Source organism: Ammodytes marinus, assembly GCF_949987685.1.
Source record: "Ammodytes marinus genome assembly, chromosome: 22".
NCBI classification, from domain to species: Eukaryota; Metazoa; Chordata; class Actinopteri; order Uranoscopiformes; family Ammodytidae; genus Ammodytes; species Ammodytes marinus.
The window spans coordinates 15,306,074-15,330,221 of record NC_137226.1 but is presented as its reverse complement, the minus strand read 5'-3'; the positions used below and the strand labels follow the sequence as shown (position 1 = coordinate 15,330,221).

The 24,148-nt window shown below is 41.3% G+C and overlaps 1 protein-coding gene across 1 annotated transcript; it reads right to left on the bottom strand.

Annotated features, from left to right (window-relative positions):
• Positions 1–9,326: 9,326 nt before the first annotated feature.
• On the bottom strand, positions 9,327–23,810 carry etnk1 (ethanolamine kinase 1). The gene is made up of 8 exons (XM_080051146.1): positions 23,522–23,810; positions 21,318–21,577; positions 20,584–20,724; positions 18,806–18,948; positions 14,080–14,163; positions 13,824–13,984; positions 12,384–12,457; positions 9,327–12,154 (listed from the first exon to the last, which is right to left on the bottom strand). The coding sequence occupies exons 1-8, from the start codon at positions 23,666–23,668 to the stop codon at positions 12,082–12,084; spliced, it is 1,083 nt and encodes a 360-aa protein (XP_079907272.1). The 5' UTR covers positions 23,669–23,810; the 3' UTR covers positions 9,327–12,081.
• Between the last annotated feature and the right edge of the window lie 338 nt (positions 23,811–24,148).

Sequence of the window (24,148 nt, the reverse complement as noted above, 5' to 3'; positions counted from 1 at the left end):
CGCCGCCCACGACAATAGTCTTCTGTCCAAACGGGGCTCTTTGAAAAAGCAGGGCCGCACATCTTCTCCTGTGCGTGCATACATGGGAGAGGGAAAAAGGCTGGCACTAATCACATCCACACAAAAGACACCTCTGACAAACAAGTAAACAAGGAGCCAGAAGTCCTTTTATGACTCACCAGGAACACACACACACACACACACCTACATTTACAGAAAGTGTTATTTCGTCTCCGGATGAAAAGATTTCGACATAGCGGGAAATAATTTTGCCGGTGTGTTTGTAGCCTCCTCGTTTGCTTTTAAGGTCACGATGGCAAAGGCAGATGGATTCAAACTGACACGGAGGATGGCGTGGTAAAAGAGCTGAGCGGGTGTTCAGGTCCCATCTTACCTGCTCGGGAGGTTGTCTCTCTCTTTCCTGAAAGACCTGTGTGTGTGTTGAAATGAAAGAGGAGGGGGGAACGGAGACGAACAAACACACACACACACACACACACACACACACACACACACACACACATGTACATACAAATGCAAACACAACACACTTCAAATGGCCTTCCAGTGTGCTGCATTCCACATTTAATTGGAAGCGAGAGAATCCAGCATAGAGCACCCTCCAAAGTAAACTTCTCACAGTGGCGAGCCAGCCAATCACGCGGTGGAGGCCAGGTCTCCGGGGCCCCGCCCTCCAGAAATAGGCACAGATAACCTATTGTTGGAGCTCAAACAGATGACCTCACACAAAAACACATATTCAGAGTAAGTATTGCTTCTGAAACCAGCTGCAAACATGTTTTTCGAAAACAAATAAATAAATATAGTGGATGTGAGTGAGCAGCAGGTACTCTAGTGTTTTCACAGCTATTTGATCCCAAAAATTCTACACGCAATGAAAAAAAAACAACTAATGGAAACTAATGGATCTGAGAAAAAAACAGAGTAGAGGAAGACAGTGAGAAAGTGGGCACTCGGGCTGTCAGAGGGTACAAAATAAAAGTGGTTACTAGTTTAACAAATGTAATATCAGGTTTCACAAAAATGTATTATTTACTCACACACTTTGGACGCAAAGGGAGATCATACAGAGAGCTAACTTTGTAGTCTTAAATGCGCACGTGTTAATGTGCGATGTGGCGTTTGCACTGTAACATTAAAATGACAGCCGGTCTGCCAGCTCATGTGGGAAATTTGACGACTTTGATCTGAGCTTGTGTCAAAATGTGGACAAAAGGGCAGAAAAATAAGAAGAGCGGAGGAGAAGTGTGTCATCTTCAGCTGGTATTCTATTAGATTTATGTGCAGAATTATCGCGTGTTAATCATCTGTTTGACATTTCCTCTGAAGCCTTGAAGACAAACCCATCACTTATTCTCCCATATTTCACATCATTTAGGGCATTTGCTTTTGTTCTGGCACTGCGCATTTGTTTTTATTTTTATTTATTTTTATGATGCACGATTTAAACTCTCACGCTTTAAAATAAATAAATGTGTCTGAATCCAATCTGGATTAAAACATTATAATTGTGAGCATTTATCCCCCCATACCCGACAATCCACAGCTGAATATTTAAGAGGATGTGAGCACTAGTTTTTTATTTAACGCAAACACACACAGGGGGGGACATCTGTGCTGAACGCTGACCAAAAAAATCCGCTGCGACTCGACTCACAATACAGTTTTGTTGAGAAGTGTTAGAATTTGTTTCGAGTTGATGGCACAGCCTCCATTTTGAGTTGACTTTGATATCACTCTGCGAACAGTGAAATGTCTGGATAAGTGTTGCGTTTAGGCCAGCCATCTGTACCATCTCCAACTCCAGAGCAGTTTACATGCAGAGTGCCCTCGAATTAGAAGGAGGAAAGAGACGCGGCAGCCTTTTAAGTGGTTCACTGCTGGCATCTACTGGAGGAACAGAGAAAAAAAAACCTGTGCTGACAGTACAACTCGTTGGACTCGCACTATTCACTCTCTTCTCTTACACATCGATGTTTACCTCCATAGGTGGGGCTTCACCTCCAATTTCAGCACCATATATACTATGAATCATGGGACATTATGTGCTTTGGCTAAAGATTTTTTTTAGCAAGATGCACTAGATTGACAGATTTCCTCATGAGGAACACTTTCAGCTACAAAGTAAAACAGTGTAAGATGAATCATGTCAACTCAGTATACATCTCAACTTCACATCTAGCCTACTGCTAAGTGCTATGTACATAATATTAGGGACATCTGTGATACTGTGTTGCACAACCCATATTTTAATACTTCAATGTCTTTAGGTTTTCATTTACACACATTCTATACTTGTTTAGAATAGATTTAACCATAGGAAAACAGATTTTCCTACCTCTATCTCACAACCTCTATGTTCATTGTCTTTTGCCAGGACTTAGACGTGACAGAATGCCATGATGAGGAATGGATGCACATTCAACAAAAAAGGTGAAAATACAATTTTTAAAATGAAAGGAACTTACATTCAAAAGCTAAATTTTTGTTGTATTTGCCTTGGCCTTTCAAAAAGTATTTTAAGCACGTTTTTAGTGGGATGTATGTATTTGTGTGCACTCAGGACTTCATGTTTATTCACCACAGCATTGTCGGCAAATCCTGCTTCTCTCCCTGAAGTCTATGTAATATGAATTTATGGCATGACAGCGTGAGTTACAAGAGCAGTAAAAGCAGCAATGTTACACGAAACACCACACAATAACTAAAATAAAAAAAATGCACAGGACAAATATTACTACAATTATTTTCTGTCCCTCAGCTGATGGAGCCAAAGCCACGTGTGACTCGGGAAATCACGTCTGACAGAGGAAAAGGGGCGATAACAGCCAGCGACGATGGGAAAGATCTTCCTGTGTGGAGGAATGCTATTATTTTTCCTGAGCACAATTCTCATCCAATTCTTGTAATTGTTGCCTCATAATATGACACATTCACGTCAGAGAAAAGGCATTCAGCTGCAGCCTGCTTAGGACTCTTTGGATTCAGTTAGAGAGTTCATCCATTACAATGAAAGAACAAAGCGGGCCCCTATCTTTTTTCAGACGTTTCCCCCTCTTTATGATGCTGAGTATGGGCTCTGGGGTTGTCGGAGAATTCGGGCAAAACAATGTGTCGCTTTGAGACGCATCAAGAGCTCCACAATGGAGATCCTGTGTTGTTGATGGTTTTAAATAGGGCTGAGAGAGACAGGGGGGGTTTGACTGAGACAGAGACAAACTCCCAGACAAAGGGGATTGTCTTGATTATTTGTCCGTCAGCGGCACATTATTTTGAACGCCGGCGATGGCTTGGAGGATAACAGGGAGTGAGATTAGGGCCCCGCTGAGAAAGAGACAGAGAAAGGGAAAGGGAAAGAGAGAGAGAAAGAGGGGGCGAAAAGAAAGAAAGAAAGAAGAGAATATGACTAGGACCAGGAGAGAGCTTCTTCTGCGATAAACTGCCAGCCAACAGCCTGTTTGATCCTGAGGGATGGCACAGGGATGTAAGGCGTTTGAAGCTGACAATCCCCTTTGTGATGATAACACATGTTTTTCCAGTGCGAGCGCTGATCCATCCCCCCCTCTCCTATTGTATTATGGGCATCAGCAGCAGCAGCAGACGGCAGCTACCTCAAGGCCCGCCGCGGTTATGAGCAGCTGTCGGCATTGTGGGGAAGTGCCGCTAATCTGCTTCAGTATCTTTAGCCCCTCGTTTAGCTCTTTGATCCTCTCCCACTATGCTATGCCTCACTCCCTACCCATCATGACGAGAGGACTCAGCCTGGCAAAGCCGTGCTGGAATGTTGGATGGATGGCAGGGTAGAGAGAGAGAGAGAGAGAGAGAGAGAGAGAGAGCGAGAGAGAGAGAGAGAGAGAGAGAGAGAGAAGGAGGAAAATGTACACAATGCTCCCATCGGTGGCTCGTCTATTAACAGATGTTCCTCTAACTGTTGTTCCATGTGTGTCTATCGCTGAGATTTTACACCTGTGACAGCTGGTCAGACAAGCCCCTTCATTTGTTCTCCATCACTCCATTCAGACTTTTCAGTGTGTAAGCCACAAGTCGTGGCGCAAAGAAAATCTTAATACCTCCAACATAGTAAAAACAGCTTTCCATGTTGGTCCCATTTACAGTGCAGGGCAAGGCAGAAGAAAGACAGAATAGCCTACACTGCCCGTGGGAGCCGGATGTAGAATGTATGAAGTGAAGGAAAACACATCGTCAGTGGGTGTAGTAGTCTAATGTCGGCCATGACTTACCTCTTCTTTAAAAGTGGTCCGCTCTGTGTTACAGCACTCCGATACTTGTGGGATCAGAAGTTCATCAGTCAATAGGGAAACTCCTGACTTTGTGCAGGGAGTGTAGATTCGCCACAACCACATTTTCAGCACCTTGAATAAGAAAAAATACATTTACATCTGGTTACTATGTTGCTCCTACTAGAAAAGGTCTCCTGTCTGAATCAGGATTTTTTTATATATATTTTTACAGCAGCAGCAATCCTACTCTTGAGGAACTCTCACTTTCCAACCGGAAGAACCAGGGTCCAGATTCAGCCCTTAGACCATAGCTCTAACCAAGGAGAAAAAACTAGAAAATAACCTGCCGTTGAGACAGTACTTTCTGATTGTCCATGAACATTTTACAACTACTGTTTTTTTTTTAAACCTGCAACTGCTGTTCTGCCTTGGTGCCCATTTGCTAAATCCAAAGGCAGTTCGAACATGGAAAAAAAGGTTTCTAACTTACATAAACCAAATGGAGCTGTTGAATAAAAGTTCATTGGACGTGGTCAAAAGGGCCTATTTTTAAGTCTCAAAACTTCTCAAAAATAAATGAATACCAAAATGTGGTAAAGCTGGCAGGTTAACTTCTCACAACTTGTCACCGTTTTGAAGGTGTTTCCAGCATCCTCAAAGAATCCTGTATTCTGCCAGAACCATAAATATTCCAATGATTTTAGAGATGACACACTTCTCCTCGCCTTTCTTGTTGCTACAAAGCATCACCCAAATCTGTACCTTTTCTGTTGCGAATAATAAGGTATTCATATTTTGGAATAATAACTTATAAGGTGTTTATTTCCTTAACAGTGATAACTACATAAAATAAGGCACAAACTGAGGCAAAGAAAACCCCTCGTTGAAAATATTGTATAAGTTTAAGGACATTTTCTGATCAGGTGGGAAATGCGAATGCTAATTGTAAAATATTCAGATTCTACTGTGCCTCTCCTTCCACTTAAGAGCAGTTAAGTTCACGGAGAGTCATCAAAACCCATGGTAGACGAGGGGTGCAGGCTAACAGGCTTATTATTATGAGTTAGAAACAAACCGGGTATGAGACAAATGACAGAGTCTTTTAATAGCTTTGATTGTTTGAGCAAAACAGTAAGTAGTAGCCTATAATGAGATGAGGGGGGTGTAGCGGAGGTGTGTCTGTTTCATTGTGTGTCTGGTGGGGGGATGGGGTGGGGGGGAGCGGATACAGTGTGCACACAATTAACAGAAACATAAATATCTTGCTGTGCTTAAGCAAGCCATTAATCAGATATAAATAGACGAAGGAGCCCTTTGTGATTAACGAGGTGAGACTCGCTGCTAATTACTGTTTCCCTCTCCTCTGGTAATTAGGTTGGCGCTTTGAATGGGGATGCACAAGACTAGCCTGACCCCAACCAAACACACACACACACACACACACACACACACACACACACACACACACACACACACACACACACACACACACACACATATCATACTCCTGTTTGAATGTATTGTAGTAGGAGACGGACCCCATTGACGCGGCACTGCTAGAGAGGACTAGAACGTCTTTACAATTGCAGCATTCTCTAATAGGAAAGACAGAGACCTTCCAGCCTCTGTGTGCATCTGTGCATGTTTGGTTAGTAATGTATAACTTATTAACGATTGAGCTGTATCTTGTCAGAAACAACAGCATTTTATTATAATCAGATTTTCCTTAAACGGGCAACAAAAAAAAGCAGTTTATCCAGGGAAAGTCAAATCAATCAGATCCACATTTTATTAGACCAGTAAAATTATGGATTGATTGTTTTAAGATTACAGGCCTATAAGACTACGTTAGCGATTTCAAATAATCTACACCAGGCGATGTATGTATATAAACTGTTAAAGTGTGATACTGGGGTTATAGCCTTACTGATTCTGGATGTTTGAGGCCAATAGAACACAATCGCCTGATCTGCAATGAGCCAATATCAGCAGATATTTTGTCTGGCAAATCTACATTCTTATTCTTATATCCATTCTACTTCATACCACCTTGTGTTTGTGTAAAGTGCTTCATAAATACAGTTTGATTTGATTGTGATTAAGTGTGCTGCGAGATATGAGCCACCACAGGACCACGAAATTTCTTTCACTATTTAGATTGATTCAAATATTGTAATGAACTAACTTACCTACAAAAAAGGCCACTTGGTCCAAGGGGTAAACTACTTTGGCTATTAGGGATATAACTAGATACTGTAAGTTAGCAGGAGTGGCTTCACAGTTAGTTCCTTGCCCCGAAAAAGAAAAAGTTGGGGAAAGAAATCCACATGAGGTTTAACTGAAGACATTGTTCTGCCTGCAGAGCAACGACACCAATGAGATTGTTGTGCCAAGTGCCTGAGAATGTTTGTTGCTTCCATCTCCACTCCACTGGGGACTTGTGCATTATGAGTTTGGTGACAACTCTGTCTGATGGATTGTGCATCACAGCGCCTTCTCCTCTTCTCCGGGGCCTCAGCCTCTTGACTACCAACAGGCTTTAGTTCCCCCTCTCAACCCAACACACACACTCTGAGCTCTGGTGATATACAAGTGTAATCCATTACTACGCACTGACACACATTGTCTTCAGTTGAAAGTGGTGGATATGACCTTTTTTTTTATATGGGAAATGAAAATAAGTGAAGGCGCAGAACAGCCGATATTGGATTCTGTTGTTAATTAATGTGTGTATTATCCGGGTGGATGAAGCCGTGGGGGAGGAAGTTAATTGAATTACAGTCAGCGAGTTGGATAATGCACTGTTGTAATTGTTGGACTGTATATAAGACAGTGCTCACATTAGGGAGACGAAAAGGCATGCAGGCCTGTTTTGCTTCCAGAGAATGGTAAGAAATTACTTGTTTGGTCTTGGGGTGTGAGGCATGAATGGGTTTCTAATTTAACCCTTGGGATGGCTAACTATAAACATGTGCAGTACTGAAGCCCGTCTATGCATTCCTTACTGACTTCCAGAACTTTTGCAGCACACAGACAACGTTATGCATCACTCTATCCAATGTTATATTGTTTTTCACTCACTTAATAATGTGTTGTCTGCTTGAGCCCTTTACTCTTCACCTAGTCATTTATGGAATTCAGGGCTCACAGATGCAAAGCAATCAAAGCCTATTTCCATGTTATGTTTTCTTCTGTAAATTCAGTATTTTCTTATTTGCTTTGAATCCAGAAGATTCAACTCAAGGCATATCAATGAGCTGCCTTTATTTCAAATATAGAAGCCTTAGTTGACAAGCAAAGCATTAATATTAAAAATAATAAACGTCGAATAGGATTTTTTTTTTTTTTTTTTTTTTGCAGCGTGTGGTGAGCTCTCTGCCAGTTTCGGGGACCTGTTCACAAACTAATTTCTTTCTATGGGGTGTGCTGCCATCTTGTGGTCATCTCTGGTACAAACTCTCCACAAATTACAGGCATCCTACAAATACACTGAACTGCACATTTTAGCGTGGCCTTTTATTGTGCACATCTGTGCAATAATCAAGCTGTGTAATCATCATCTTGATATGCCACATAAATATTATATATAGGCCTAATATATTTTGTTTAGAGTAGGCCTATGTCTGTTTTCTTTCCCAGTTTCAGCTCATTTTGATTTGAAAAAATACACTTCATATCATATAGTGTGACAAATGGATCATATAGTGTGATAGGAAAGCCTGTCACACTATATGATGTAGCGTCACACCATATGAGGTTTCATGCATTTTCAGACCATTTTTTGCTATGTCATTTTATGATAGCATGCTAACAGCATACCAACTGTAATTTGACAACATATAAATGTAGTAATGACAAAAAAGGTATTTATCTTTGTAATTTTATGAAAACAATTTTAAAAGCGTCACACTAAAAGACACTGAGAATTGGTACGGAATTGGGATTACAGAAAATATTTGATTTATGCAAAATATTACAACAGCCAGCATGCCTAGGGACCTCATCTCCTTCTGAGATGTTTTCTGTACTTCCTGATCAAACAGGGAACTCTCCACCCAAACGTGTCCAAGAAATTACACATTTAAATATCACAATTTGGTGTCACACCATATGACATTGATTTCTCGGACAAAACCTATTTCATCATAGGCCTATAATTAATTCAAAATATTGTACCTAGACTTTGAAAAGAACTAACTCCCAAATAGACATCTGTAAGATCATTCTGTAGGCCTACTTTTTTGAGAAGATTTGCATTTGTTTTTCTTAGTTTTATTCAAGTTTAATGCGTGAAATGTGGTTGGGAGTCTTGGGACAGTCACACGCTCACACCATATGAGCTTCTTCTAGTTAGGGTGAAAACTGTGAACATGTGAGTGATGTATTATTAATGTTCAGTATGTCTATGGTCTGAATCACATAAGAATTTTTTTTGACAATTTAAAAAAAATATGTTTGACGCTTAGACACAAAAAAGAAGCCACGTCACGTCATCTACACGAGTAAAGTAGGCCTACTCACAGCTCCAAGGAAACCACGCAACGAGGTTTAAACACCTATAAGAAAGAAAAAAACACAAAAAACAGAGGCATATGATGAATTTTACCTTTTTTCATGGTAATTTTTTTTTATATAGCGTTCCTCACCTTCTTTTTTCCTATTTGCTGCTATGCTAGCTAATAAGCAAAGCATTGTAGCTGCTATCCTATCGTTTGCCATTTTGGAGAACAAGCAACAGGTTGTTGTTGTTGAACGTTTTATTTTAGTGATAGACTGCAATACTGTCTTTGACCACACCGACTTGCTGCGCTTTACCAGACGATAGTCTAAAGGGGCGCTGTTTCACTCAATACCAGAATACCTAACCCTAACAAATAAAGAGTTTGACAAAGAAAATTAGGAAATGGTTGATAATAAATTAAAGTTATAATCATCAAGTCACTTTACTGATTCAAAAAAATTACTTAGGTTGATTTAGGTTATGATTTCAAAGGGTAAACCTGGCAAGTGGCAACACAAAGTACCCTCTACAATACCTTGAGATGCAAAACGAGGAGTCACAGATAAGGGTAAATAGACTTTATTTTTCAAAGCATGTTTACAGTATTGAAAAATGTCATTTCTATTCACTTAATGCAACTTTTAGAAAACAAAAAAAAATAAAAGAACTCCCTCTATGTACATTCATTCACATTTGAGAACAAGCAAAGATATTATTACATTTGTTTACTGTACATATAAACAAATGATAAAGTGGCCAGAGAGTTTTGAGGACAGACTTTGTACAATGTTAAATAGGCTATGGAACACGCACTCAAGTGTAGAGGAGGCTCATATTAATAGCAGTACTGAGATGACCTACCTATGTATGAACAGTGAAAATGCATTCTTGTTGTTATGAGGTGGATGGGGCATTTAGGAACTATTCCAGCTGTATCGGTTTTAACATTTAGAAAAATCTAATTATGCGTCAGTCTATTGACAAACTGCATTTATTTTATTTTATTTAGGCGTGCAATCAGTAAACTCGGTCTAATGGTGTAGTTACCGGACACCTGACAGAAATCAACCGCCCACAGATTCTAAACATGTTTATACGTATATTTCAAATTTGTATATTAGGTCGGCATCAAAGTGCTCCTTCATTCTTCCATCTTAGTTCAAACGTGTGGAAAAAGACACGCAACACCTAATTGGAGAAAGAAGTAAAGTAACAGGCTTACCGTCCAACTGTCAAACTTCAAGTTCAAAACAAGCATACAGGACTGACACTTCATTGTCTACTCAATAGCTACTACTGTGCTGGAGTGTTAACATTGAGAGGACAATCTGGTCTCTTCATGGAGCTCTGCTCTGCAAACTTACTGCAGAGACTCCCTGGGCAAACATGTCATTTGAGGCTGAATTTGGAAAATAAACAAGAAAACTTGTTCTTCTGGCACTTTCAATTTTGTAATAATTGTTACTTTTGCACCAGGGTCATCTGCACCAGCAAACATCTACACACTCTCAAAGACCTCCGCTTTCACATGATCATTTAAATAAGTATAAAAACAACTCTACATATAACTGTTATACTTATCCTCTTTGTGCTACAGGAGAAATGATAGTGTGCATTATGTACAAGCAAAAAAAGGAAAAAAGTCAGCACTTTGGTGTACGCTTGTTAAAGTAACCAAGAGATTAACTTTTTTCTATATATTTTAAAGGACCTCATTTTAAAAATATTAATATTTAACACGAAGATCCAAGGTGAACTTCAAGAACAAGTACTGACAGTCGCCATTTTGTTTTTTATCCACAAGATGGAGCCCTTGCTCTTCGGGTCCCACTTAAATACCGACTTTCAATTCATTTACTTTTAACTCAACAGAATGAGTCAACCAACTACACTTTCACTTACGCCAAAATTCTACTTCTCTGCAGACCTTCATTTTTAAAGATAATGAATGCCAACAGTGGCTCAACGATCTGACAGTAAGCAAGGCCAGAATTGCACTTATCTTTGTAACACAAGTAAATGATAATAAAACTGGTCTATTAGTGTACAAGAAGTTGAGTCAGTTGAAATATTAAATATGATTCTCCATCTTTCCCTAACACGAAGCAGACAAAATAATGGTTTGGTCTCGTTTCGTACAGCATGTCTTACAGTCGATGTCTCAGTGAACACTACTGACTTACCAGGTGAACTGAGCTACAACCACATTTTCCTGCCTAGCATTATGAACATGGGATGTTCATAATGCTAGGCAAATAAATTACAGTTAGATGCAAGCCCATCCCCAAGTTAATATTTAGACAGATCAAAAACAAACATGAAAAAGTGAAAAAATCTCCCTCAAGTCAAAAGGCTGCTCAGCGATAAACAGTGCCACTATTTAACTCAAGGTAGAGGTTTTATGTAAACACAAGACGCTCCCCCACTATTGTTTCTATCTTAAGTCTAGAAAGCCAAAACATAAAAGCCCTCACTCCTCACTGACCTACAAAGCAACAATGACTACATGACATATCTGGTGCACCACCCATGCATGAAATTACAAAATAAGGGTGAAAACAAGAAAGTCACAAGGCAGACCACAAACGTTTTTTCCCCCTTGCGTGGTGTTGCTAATGTCACATGATATATAGGGACAGCACTGGCCTTTCCGTATTGGCATTTCATTTTTGTTATGTTTTTTTTTCAACTTGGTTCCTCAGCAAACAAAGTAGGTTTTGTGTTGCTTCTGTGAAGTTAAATTTGGTCGTTAGCCGGGCTGGCTCTTGTGGGTTTTCCCCACGATTGTGCATATGAGGAAGGTATCTCCAGGCGATCTGATTAGTGTTAGGGCCACTGGTCAGTCCAGTCATGTGGGTGGATACCATGTACATGTTGTGAACTTCCACCTCCGTCTCATTGACAGTGATTGGAGCTAGGAGAAAAGCGGCTTAACAAAGACAATATGCTGATACCATGTTAACATCACAATGGATATCAGGACAATTGAAATAACCGCGGTGAATTTAGTCATGTGGGATTCACATTAAAGCAGGTCTTAAAGTCTCACTTCACACATTTCCACAATAGAAATGATTGGGGCCGCCCGTCTTGTTAATGGTGTGAGAGCAGATGATGGAGAAGATTGTGGTCCCTTTAATCTTAAAAGATAAGGACATGTAGAGGGGACCTGTAGGCACTGAACAGGACAGACTCAAAGTCTGGCTCTTCCCTACATACGCCCCGGAAGTGTGCTCTGTAGTCGTCATGAGAGGCGCCGAGCAGGTTGGAAGGGAGGAAGAGCAGGTGGAAGATGAGGGGGGTTATGGTTAAGGGCTTTTATTCCGGCAGGTGCAGCACGGCCACCATTGGTTTCATCTTAAAGTACTGGTTGAAGCGCAGGACTGCGTATCTGAGAGGGGAAGAGAAGAAAAACCGATAAGATAAAAATGAAGGTGACATGTTAGATTAAATGAATACTAATTGAAAAATATAAGACTGTTTAAAAACACTATGCACTGACATGACACAAATAAATATTAATCTGGATGCTTCCAGTTTGTTCTTCAATATAGGATTAAAAAAAGGGAAAGAGCTCCTGATAAGAATGCACTTAATGGTTTATTACAAGATGGACATACCCCAAGAAGTCAAAGTCGATGGTGGAGAACTTTGCCTGAATCAGCGCCCAGAGACCCCAGAAGAAATGAGACGCCTGGACACAGAGGAGAGGACAAGGAGGATTAGCATGGACTCACTGTCGAAAAGTAAATGTTTCTAATTAACCAACACAGTGCACCCAAGCATGTACACAACCAGCACAAGCCCTATGGCAACAACAACAAAGAGCTGACACAGAAATACAATTGCTTCAACTTGCCCATCCTCCACACTGCCCTCTTTTCCTCTTGACAGTAAACAAGGCACAATTTGGCTCAGGGGAGAGGACAAGCCTCACAAGGGTTACCAGTTGTCATTAAGAGCACCTCCCATATGGTGGCCGTGCTGGCAAGCACACTTGCATACACACACACACATCACAGACATCCTTCTCCTTATCTTCAGATCAGGAGGCGCAGGTTTATAGCCCACATTGAAATGTGCTCTGTTTAACCCACATCACACAGAAATCCATGTTTGCTGACCCACCACTTGGCACAGTGCCTGGAACAATTCATTCGGAACAAGCCCTCAGGGAGCTTACTGTGAGCATTTCTGGAGAAGGAATGACTAAGACAACAATACTTGTCCCTGACCATACAGTGCATGACAACACTAACATATAACTTGTTAGAATACATTTTTCTTTCTTGAATCATAGGTCTCATTACAAAAAATTAAATAAAAGATAATCAGGAAAATAATTTGACACAAAAGAAATACTACGTCTACAAGCACGACATATTCCAGTGGGAATATTAAGTGTGTATACATGTGTCAATAATGCAACAAAGAGTGAAACACTCTACGTCTTAACAAACCCGTCGCTATGGGCGGGCCATAGGGGGCTGGGCTCGCCCCCAAGAAACCCCCAGTTTTCTGAGGGCTGTAAATAGGCCAATATATGTGGCTAAATAGCATGCTAATATTGATGATTGATTGTGTCAAGTGTCTAAGGATTAATGCGAAAATGATCTGGTTTCTAACTTTTGCTTTAAGTTACAATATAGCCAACTAGCTAACGTTAGCTTGCTGCTGATAGCCCACCCCTTTCGTTTCCAATGGTGGCTTGGCATTTCATTACCAATGTAAAGTGTCATAAATAGCTAACACTGCGTCATGATTCCTAAAAAAACAAAACATGTGATATGTTTCCACCATAAATTGATGCCGAAAAGGCACAGATCGGTGGATAAAAATCCACCAGAATGCAGGAAATTAAGGGTTTGACATTCAAAATTTGAATGATTGGCATGATGTAGACAGAAACTGCTGTCTACATCATGCCAATGTCTTATTCAGAATATGATCCTAACCGGGTGAATATCTAAACATTGTTCGTCTGCCAATCGGAGGCCATAACAACCTCGCCCTTTAAAGCTCAAGCCTCTACCACGAAGACAGATATAACAAAGGCTTACCAAGGCAAATGCGTTGACCTGGACATAAAGAACGTCCACCTCTCCGTCGGTCACCTCACCCCCCTGGCCTTTGAGCTCCTTATAGGCCTCCAGGTAGGAGCGGAGCCACTCCAGCTGGAAGGCCCGAGCTGGGTAATGACTATAGTCCACCTCGTTCAGGCCTGCAACACACAAAGGCACAGCGTTAAACACTCGCATTTCATATTCATATACACACATGTATTTACGCATGGCGTGCGGTACAAGCTAAACTTACCAGCAAACTCATTGAAATGGTTCCCAATGTCGTAGGCTTGGTAATTGTACCCAGCGTACTCGTAGTCAATGAACTTTACGTTGCCTGGAAAGAGAAGCAGTGTTGTTTAGACAGAGACATGGGAAGCAGAGAAAAAAATGATGTTGTGTTTTTCCCTTTCGATTACTCAGAAATGTCAAGGCTTTCCATTTCATACTGTAACTTGCTTCCTGTCTGACAGGACTGGCTGGCTAATTTGCCGATTGCGGGGCGAGGAGTAAGAGCTTGCATTTTGAGGAGAGTAGACAGTAGAAGGAGACTACAGCACAGAAAGTGAAATACATTTAAAAAAGGTTCAGACTTAAAATAACGTCCGACAAACGCTACCTACACATGCAGTATAATGCTGTTAAGGACAAACACATGCTGTTAAGATCGAGCAAAGTCAGAGTCAACATGTACACAGAATAAAAGCTCTTGTTAATAGAATGTTGGACATTTTATGCTGCCTTTGCCATTCTTTTAAGGCCTACCCTAGAACTGCAAGAGATGCAATTCAAAAGGATGAATGTACACTGTAAATAGCTCGCACAGTTTGTGGAGAACAATTGATATTTTGGCAAACAGATTAGATGTACCAGTGAGTGAGTTATAACTTGTCGAGGACTACAACATAGTCATCTGGGATACATTAGCAAAGATTAAGGACGTGCAAAAGTCTGATGAAACACATGGAACTCATACAAATATCTAAGGGAGGGAAGGGGGGGAAGGAGGACATCTGGCTTTTCAGTGAATGTTTGTTTTGGATACATGCACTGAGTAAAGGAAAAATTTGGCCATGTCAAAGTTATGTTTTGAAGAGATGGGGGCGAAGAAAAGGGCAAAGAAAACAAGAGGGACAAAGGCAGGAAGATAGTCAAATACAAAGACACTAAAGTGGTCGCGAAGCAGCCTCAGCAAATGTTCAGCAACACACCATTTTGATACACACCCTCTCAGAACGTCGTTGTTTGGTTGCTGAGATCTATCTTCAATAACAGATACACACTTAACCTTTTAGACACACCAATTCAAAGTGCCTTTATACTCTTGTGACGTTAATGTGGGTCTTGTGCATTAACCCCAGTCGTAAAGTTTAAAGCTGTTAAAATATACAGCCTCGGCATCTGCGCCTACATTTGGAACAAGTGTCTCTTTAACTGCCTATATGACGTATGGAAATGGGCCCATGACGTATGGAAATGGACAGTTAAAAGAAAATGACCGAGAATTACAGCTGATCGTCTAAATGTAACCTTAAATCTGACATTAGTGCACGGAGAGGATGGCTCAAGGAATGTGTTGCCGTCTGACTGCATTCGTGGGCCACTTAAAAACATGGGAGGCGTCTGCATGAAATGATGAACAAACAGAGAAGCGTTCAGTCATGAAGTGGTTGATCTCAAAATACAAACCCTTACTTTTACAAGCCCGATTGTTATAGAGACGTTAAGAAAAACAAAACAAACAAAGAAATCATTTTTAAGAACACGTTTAATTAAATGTCTCTATTCTTGAATCTTTTTTTTTTTTATCGTTTTTGGCCTTGGCTAAGTATTTTACCCTATCATGTAGAACATTAGTTTTTTCTGAAGTAGTGCTGGACTACAGAGAAAGACACTTTGAGGTAGGTTACCAGCCGGCGTGTAGGTCCTAGCGGGACACAACTGAACACCTCCGGGCAGTGGCTATAGCCCCCCTGTGCAGCAGATGAAAAGGTTGGGGCAAACACATCTTTCACACATCGCACTCTCTCGCTGACATATTTTGTCCTTAAGCCACTCTTGCTCCCACGCACAGTGTCGAAACATCAGGCCCTGAAGCCAAATTCCCATTCCTTCTTTCTCTTGAATCCCCACCACCCCTCCTTCAAACATGCAACCGCACTTCCCCGTCTCACAACACTCCCTCTCCAATGCTCCCTCCCCATTGGCACGCTGGGAACCCAATAGCGTGACACCTCTGCTGCTTCTGCAATATGACAGTCTTTGAGAGGCTTCCTGTTGGCTGCTCAGCTGCAGATATAGTGGCCTTCAGGGCCAAGAGTGAAATGTGTACAGAGTAGATTGAGAGGGGCAGGGGGAAAACTGAGGCTGAGAGACAAAGTAAAGAGAGACAAAAAAAAGAGGGAAGTAAAGCAGTACAGCACTTACTGAGAGTGTATACTTTTAACAGTATCATTATAAAATGACTACAGGAAAGTTGACACAGGAAGTAGTGGCTTCTCTGCTGTCTTGTTTGGCAGACAAGGTGGTTTGAGCGTAGGTACAGGAAACTGCTTGGTGGCGATTTAATGACTTTTCAATGGCTTCTCTCAGTTTTCAAATTGAACAAAAATTGTGCTGTAGGGAGCAGGGTAAGGTAGGGATTGAGTTTACGGTTTAAGATAGCTTGAGTGGGCGAGGTTGAAAAATCGAGGAGCTAATGTCCCTGGGCTGTAGTGTCCTTTTCATTGTGGTTATCGTTTGTAGATGCGTTATAGTTGTGTTTGCATTGATAAAAAGGCGCGTGATTACTAGGAGGTACTGAGATAAGGAAAAATTCCTTTCTATTCTGTCTTTTAATGAATAATGCTTCTAAACCGAAGTACTGATAACCTGAGCCTTAAGTTAAAAAAGCCTGAAACATGATTCTGCAAGTCTGCAAATATGCACGGATGACATGCCCAGACTTTTACAAATCTGTAAGATGCTGATAATGATTTATAGCATGTGCAGTCTGTCACACTTTTTACAACACTGGGTGTGTCGTGAAAACAATTAGCACTTGTTTGTAACGCAGAACTACTTATTCAAAATCAGTTTTTTCAGGCACTCATGAACCAGAAACCTGTTTTTCATGGTGATTAGGCAAAGTGGGTTTCCCACATTTTATGGAGAATCATGTTTCAGCTTCATAGGAGAACGCTGATGATACTGTGCATCACTGTTAATGACAACAAAATCCATGGAAAGATGAAAACCAACAAACCCTTTGTCCGTATCTCTTTACTTTTCAACATCTGGACACACAAATGTAAGCTTTCCAATCAAATAAAAGATTCAGTAGTTTCCCGAAACTCCTGGCACTTTAAGCTCATCTGACTCAAACAGGAGTAAACAGTAAATTTACAGTACATTTATTGTGGACTATTTTCAGCACCGGATGAGTACCCATTTGGTGAACAAATTTACATTATTGCAGCAAGATGATGTGTGTGATATTGACTCAGAAATAAACTACTTGGTGTGTTTATCTTGATGAAATCCAACATGCCACAAGTGAAACAGTGTGACCTATAAACAGTCGATGACTGTGACTCAATGTTGTGTTATTTATAGTTCAAAAACAACAATGGTGCTCTATAAACTTGTTGCAATAAAAACAGAGCAAAAAGCTATTTATAAAGGTAAACAAGCAATACTTGTTGGGTCGGATCATGTCAATGTTGATTTTGATCTTTTAATGGCGTTTGTTGGCAGTAAGAAAAACACAGAATTACACCAGACACGTCCTTTCACTTATGTGCTAAAGATGAAGGAGCAGTGACGCAAAGTAGCGTTACAGCAAGCGCAAGACCATAGAAACATATGTGTAACAACCAGCAGCGTAAGTGAGCCTAGCTACTGTCAGAGGGACAACTGGTGGGCGAGTAGCATTGGAGGGTAATGGGTGGGTAAACGTGGCTCCTACTGCTGCCATGATTTGATCCCGATTAGCTTGAGCAGAGGGCAGACTACACGAGGGGGCCCTCAGAGCCGACTGTGCGTGAGGTTTGTCTCTCTCCATTGCCTCGCCAGGGCAGGGCGGCGCTGGGCAGCCACAGCCTCGGCTGTCATTCCTAGGGGAGAAAGGCTAGACACAAGGAGCTGTGAGAAGGGCCCCGCCCCTCGCCGCAATACTGGACGAGGGGGCTAACAGCTCTTAAACACCCCCACCCCACCTCCCACATACATCTTCTGTCCCCACCCTTGCTTATTCTTTTTCGCCATTCCTGTGCTACAAAGACAATGACTACAACAGTTTCACAGACTGGTACAGTCTCATTGACCGGTGTAATTAAAGTTGATCAGTGCAAAAGTAAACAAATAAGTTTGCCTAAGGAACAGTTGCTTGACATGTATACCATTAAAAACCCAGCAACATTGCTAAAGCACCATAGACATGTGCTGTCAATACACCTGAGACTTCGTATGTGGTATGATGCAATGACATTTCTTTGTTCAGGCAGTTAACAGTGGTTTACGTTCTACGTTTTCACCACAGAATTAGAACGACAGATCAGACAGAATCTAGGAAATAGAATGAAATCCAACTTGGGACGAGCTTCTGAGCCTATTAGATATAGAGAATTGGAATCTGGAAAAAATTTGACAATTTCTGAATTATTTGGGGGCAGAGGCACTTAACTTTGCCCCGCCCTTCATTGTCTATCAATAGACACACTACTGTACGTAAGGTTGTGTTTGCATTTCGAATGAGGATTCCATCTAGAGCCAAACAGAGCATTTTCAAACAGGATTGTCTCGTCTGTGCGTTCTAATTCCAGGCCTGCAGCCCAATGCAAACACCGACAATGAGTGAAGCATGTGACTAGCCTCGGAGGAGGTTTCACTTAATGCAATCCTACCTGAGCGCGGGCGACCAATGCAGCTCACACTACAACACAGTTCAGACAGTCACACGGTTAAATGTCTACGACTACAGTCCTGCAGTATATACTCACCTGACTCCTGATTATAAATGATGTTTTTGCAGAGCAGGTCGTTGTGGCAGAGCACTACGGGGGAGCCCAGCACCGACAAGCTCTGCTGCAGCCACACCAGCTCTTCTCGGAGGCACCGGTGGTCGGGCACCTCCATCCTCAACCTGAAGGGGGCAGTGGAAGAGAGGGGGAATATTTGATACCGTGTATGGGAAGAGATGGTAGGAGCATTTAGAGTATTAATAGAAGGACAGCAGGAGGTAAAGACGGGCCAGGTGAACCTGATAGTAGACTTGGAGAAAAAAGTGAAAGAGGAACAGAAATGTAATCTTATCCACCATAAAAAAAAAAGATGCTCTTGGAACAGAGGCTGCTATTTATGAGACAATTTGTCAAGTTGACTGCACAGTCACGTACGAAACACAGCTCTGTCTCAAAGTTGCAAAAAGGGAACCTTTCTGAAAATAATAATAAATAATATTGATCATTAAAATAATTAGAAATACGTCCAACTGAAATCCTCCTGATTTACTCCAATATAAGATTTTGTTAAAACCACATTTGCAGCCTGATTTAGCTCCATTATTACATAAGTTTAGCCATAGTTGCCAGAAAATGCTCATGAATACTACCAAGACATTTTCATTAAAAAAGGACACATAGGCTTTCGCCAGCTCCGCAAAAGAGCTCATTTCCTATCTCTGGCTTCTTGCTTTAGTTTCGTCCATTAGTTAATATTTCAGAGTATGCGAGATGGCAGGCTTCAATCCTGGCGATTATAAGCGCTCCACCTATTGAATTGTTTTGCAACACACATACTTGGACCCCTGAGATACTGCGGGTGATCGTGGCCTTTGTCAGCGTTTCTCATACAATGTTAACATTCGGGTGGCCTCCATGGAAATGAACAGCCCTGCAGGAGACCATTTTTGTTTTGGATTTGTTAAGGGTGTCACCTTCAACCAAGGGAGCCGTTATTGCCAACGCAATTTACATTCAATCAAGACTTAATGATGCCAAAGCGCCTGAAGCATATGTATGATCGGAATCATCATTTGCCTTTGATGTACTGCACCTTTATTTTGTGTTGGCACCGACATGTAACCTACATAGTTAAGATATAAGGGTTGTGGTGTTTAACCCTCAAACATAAGAGTTGAACTATGCAGAGCTATTGAAAGTATGCTAGAGATAACTATCAGTGTTAGCTAGCTTACTAACTCGAGCTTGTTAGTAACTGTGGACTTGCACCAACAGCTTCAAATACGCCTCTGGGCACTCAGGTTGCTGCCATTGAGCTTCTGCCTGCATCCGAGGCACCAGACGACCTTCTCCGTGGCATCTGAATGACTGCTGGCTGCCACTGATGCTCATGAAGCTTTTGGCGGTAAGTCACTAAAACAAGCCAACTCTGCATCATTGCAGGGCCAAACAGCCCGCCAAAGCACTGAGAACAGCAGCCAGGTTCCTTTCCTTTAACAGATTTGGCTGTTCCCACAAGATGCACAAACGACGAAATTAGAGCCTTCTAAAAAAAGATTTAGAAATGAGACTTCCTTAAATCTATCATTGCAGTGCTTACTTTTTCTCTGCAAGTTCATGCCTTTATAAATACATGAACTTTAACATTTGTTGTGGATTGGAAGACATTTTGCTTGCCTCTACTGTGAGCATGAAACAGAATTAGTGGTACGCTTTCAACTGTCATTAATGAATCAAAGCTTTAAGAAAGAAGGAAAAAGGACAACATGAAAAAGTCAGTGAATAAGACACTGTGGTCTTCTTCTAAATGGCCTCACCTGGCGTTCTGCTCAGGGTCCTTTAAGTACTTGGGGATGAGAGCAAAGTATTTGCCCATCTTCAGCCACAGGTCAGACTGGGGCACCCAGCCATTGTGGGCATGGATAGCATGGTACTTGGCCAGCTGCCTGGCAATGAGCCTGTAAGGTAAAAGAGACAAGGAAATTTGAGGATTTGAAAAAAATACAGCAGGCAGCAGTACGTGACTGGGCTCCAGTATGCCATTTCTAATTTGGTTCTGAGTGACAGTGGAAAAAATGCATAGGTTTTCATACAAGGAAAGGCAGATTCAAGTTACAGAAACAATTAAACCTAATTACAATGTTTGAATGAAACTTATTTTGCTTTATTGATATCTTAATTTCAAAATGTTAAGTTAAGACTACAATTAATCTACAACATTTGCTTAATGTAGCAAATACACTGAAGCATTTACAGGATTTTTACATTCTGAATTTGGAATAATGGTTCCATGCTGTGTTTGTATGAAGACTGGACTTGATCGGACTGATGTGCGACCGTGTCAGAGAAGAACTTCAAATTGAAGGAGAGCAAGAGAGAAAAACGGACAAAAAAACAAAAACAGTCCTTCAAGTCTGGCAGGATAATAAATGTAAATAAATGTGGTCAACAGTATTGACATTGCAAATGTACATCTGAGTTTGGGTGCGTGCAGCGTGTCAAGCGTCGTCAGGTGACACATCAATCTTAACTGAGACTTTCTGTAACGTACTTGAACAGGGGCTGGCTGCGGATGTTCTCTGGCTCCAGGGCAGTTCCTTGCAGAAACTCATAACACAGGCCGTTGTTGAAGGTGCAGTAGAGGCGCGGTGCACAGCGGTGCGCCTGCAGCACTCGGAAGCTTTTCACCTCGTTCTCCCGGTCGACCAACAGCTCCGTCTTGTTTCCATAGATACGGACCAGGACCACGTCGTTCATGACCGGGCCCACGTAGCAGCCCAGCAGCTTATTGGTTATTCCGTCTGTGAAAAACTGCACAAGACAAAGCAGAGGGAAAGAGGCGGAGGACAAGTGAATTAGTATGGTGAAAGAAAATCTGAATTTGTCTCATGCTTCAACAAAGTAGCTTTGCCGCCTACGGTCAAACGACAGGGGGACCATCACCCTCTGCATCACTCACTTTGTTAGTAGGGCCTCTAAGATTCTCGCTCAAATGTGAATCATAATTTTTCTCCTGAGGAATTTATATCACACAAAAAAATACATTTACTGACACTTAGACACCCTAAAAACATATAATGTAAAGTAACAGCATTAGAAAAATACATAATATAAATATATACAACCTAGCACCCAGTCCGGTTGTACAACGGACTGGGTGCACAAGTCTATTGTCATTGATATAGCAGTTGGAATTCATAAGGGAATATGAGCCAGAGAATCGTCATCATTTAGAAATGAGATTGCATAGATATATTATGAATTAAGTTAATTTTTTTTTTTTTTACGATTAATTGTGCAGCCCTATTTTTTAGCAATGTGCCTGAAAACCTACATTGGTTTTTGAGTATTACATAAGTCCTGAGAAGAGCCAGGATTTGGCTAAACCCCAGAGAGTAGAGGAATTTCTGTAGCTATTAAATAATGAGGGCATGTCTGGTTTGATTTAAACTGGGGGCGTCTCTCTGCTGTGAAGCCGCCGGGGGACATTTTTTTAGGGAGAGGTTGTTATCAACATACCAGACCTAATTGTTCACTCTATAAGGGATTGACTGAGAATGACAGGAATTTTATTTTTGCACTAGGGAAACCACAACAGGCATTTTGCTGAGTTCCAACTTTCTCTCTCATTGACGTTTAAAAAAAGGCAGGGGTGGTGGTGGCGGCAGCACATGTGACCAGCTCACCATCCTCAATGTGTTTACCAAGCTGAAGCTGCCACACCCCCCTCCAGGGCCCTGTTACTGGAACCGAAAATAAGTCACTTTCTGGGGATCTGCCCAGGCTACCTCCCTGGGAAAATATAATGTTGTGTTAGAAGATAATGTTTGAGCCCTTTTTTGTTTGCTTTTTTTTTTTTAAGTGTCTGGCCCCAGCAACCAAAAAGAAAACAGAACTATTACTGGGATTAAGTTAATGACTTCTGCAAACATAGCATAATCTAGTCATCATGGTATTTTTTTCTTTCTGTGTTTCTTCTACATGTATACAAGAAAAGTCCAGATACCACTACACTTATGTAATACCCATAGATAGTATAATAAAGTAATAGCTATACTCAACACAGATAGTAGCCTCTCTCCTTCCCGACCAATCATACATTACACACACACACACCTCTCCTCCACTAACGCCAATGGCTGCTTGCGTTTGTCATTCACTCATTTCCACCATGATATCCACATCCAAAACAAGCACGTACCCTATATAGCGTGGCACAAGCATTACATAATGTTTAACTTATGGTATACAATACGCGATAAGGTGACGCAGACGTTGCGTCGGAAAGCTAGAGAAGCTCACACGGTTAACCCCCCCTGTGCTGAGCTGACGCAGATACTTCAGCCAAGGCCAAAACATTAACCCTAACCATAGGGAGGGAAGACGTTAACACAATGTCTTCGGAGCTCGTAATGTAAGGAGGACATTGTATGCCATCTGTTTGAAGATGTCAGCAGCTATGTCATAGCCACAGTAATGCTAGGCAATTTATTTTTTCGTGCGTCATTTGTTCTTTGAATAAATTAGTGTTAGCATTAGCTAGCAATGGAGATTTTCATGAAGGAAGTCGTTGCTAGCTAACATTTGGTTTGGCGATTTTTAATAACTTCAACTTCAAAGACAGCAGTGTACATGGTATGGGGGATTGTGGAGACATTGCAAACACCAAGCAGACTAGCAGGAACATTTAAAAAAATAAAATAAAAATAAAATATGTAATAAATAAAATAAATAAATACGTTTAAGAAAAATTACCTTCACTTTGACCTCGGATGGCTTCCAACTCGGTCTCAGCTCTTTGATGAGCTTCAGTGCACCAGACCTGTAGTCGCTCTCGTCAACTGTCACGGCTATTTTGGGCACTGCGGGAGCCTCGTCGGGTACGTGGATGAAGTTGGCCATGGCAAAAATCTTGACGTTTTTGATTATCTTAAACTCAAGGCTACTGTTGACTGTACGCGGCGGCGAAATGCACAATCTATGGAAATGCTTGAGCAGGCGCTTGTATGTAATGCTGGTGTAGTCGGTGTGCGGCAACGCCTCTCAAAAGATCCCACCCACTGGAGAAAAAAAGGTTTCCACTTGCTAGTAGTTGCATGACTCACGTAGAAGCGCGTGTATAATTCGCCAGCGTACACCGTTGGCGGAGTTTAACAAATCAACATATCTTTTAGAGTAATGGAAACATTCTAATCTACAATGATACTAATTCATTTATTAACACCAAATAAAAGAAAATACAAGAACGTAGAAATATATGAATACATTACAAGTACGTGCCTAAAGTGTCAACGTTTATTCAAGTCGGTAGTCCCCGGTGATTAGGAACAAGCGCACACTCACTGCAAACGTAACGCACGATGCGAGTGACGTCACATCCGG

Bases quoted from the DNA above. Each gene is read 5' to 3' on its own strand.
- etnk1 (XM_080051146.1), bottom strand. From the start codon at position 23,668: ATGGCCAACTTCATCCACGTACCCGACGAGGCTCCCGCAGTGCCCAAA. The intron at 12,458-13,823 runs GTAAGCCTTTGT...CTCTGTGTCCAG, and splicing joins AGGTCAACGCATTTGCCTTG to GCGTCTCATTTCTTCTGGGG. The intron at 12,155-12,383 runs GTATGTCCATCT...TTCCCCTCTCAG, and splicing joins ATCGACTTTGACTTCTTGGG to ATACGCAGTCCTGCGCTTCA.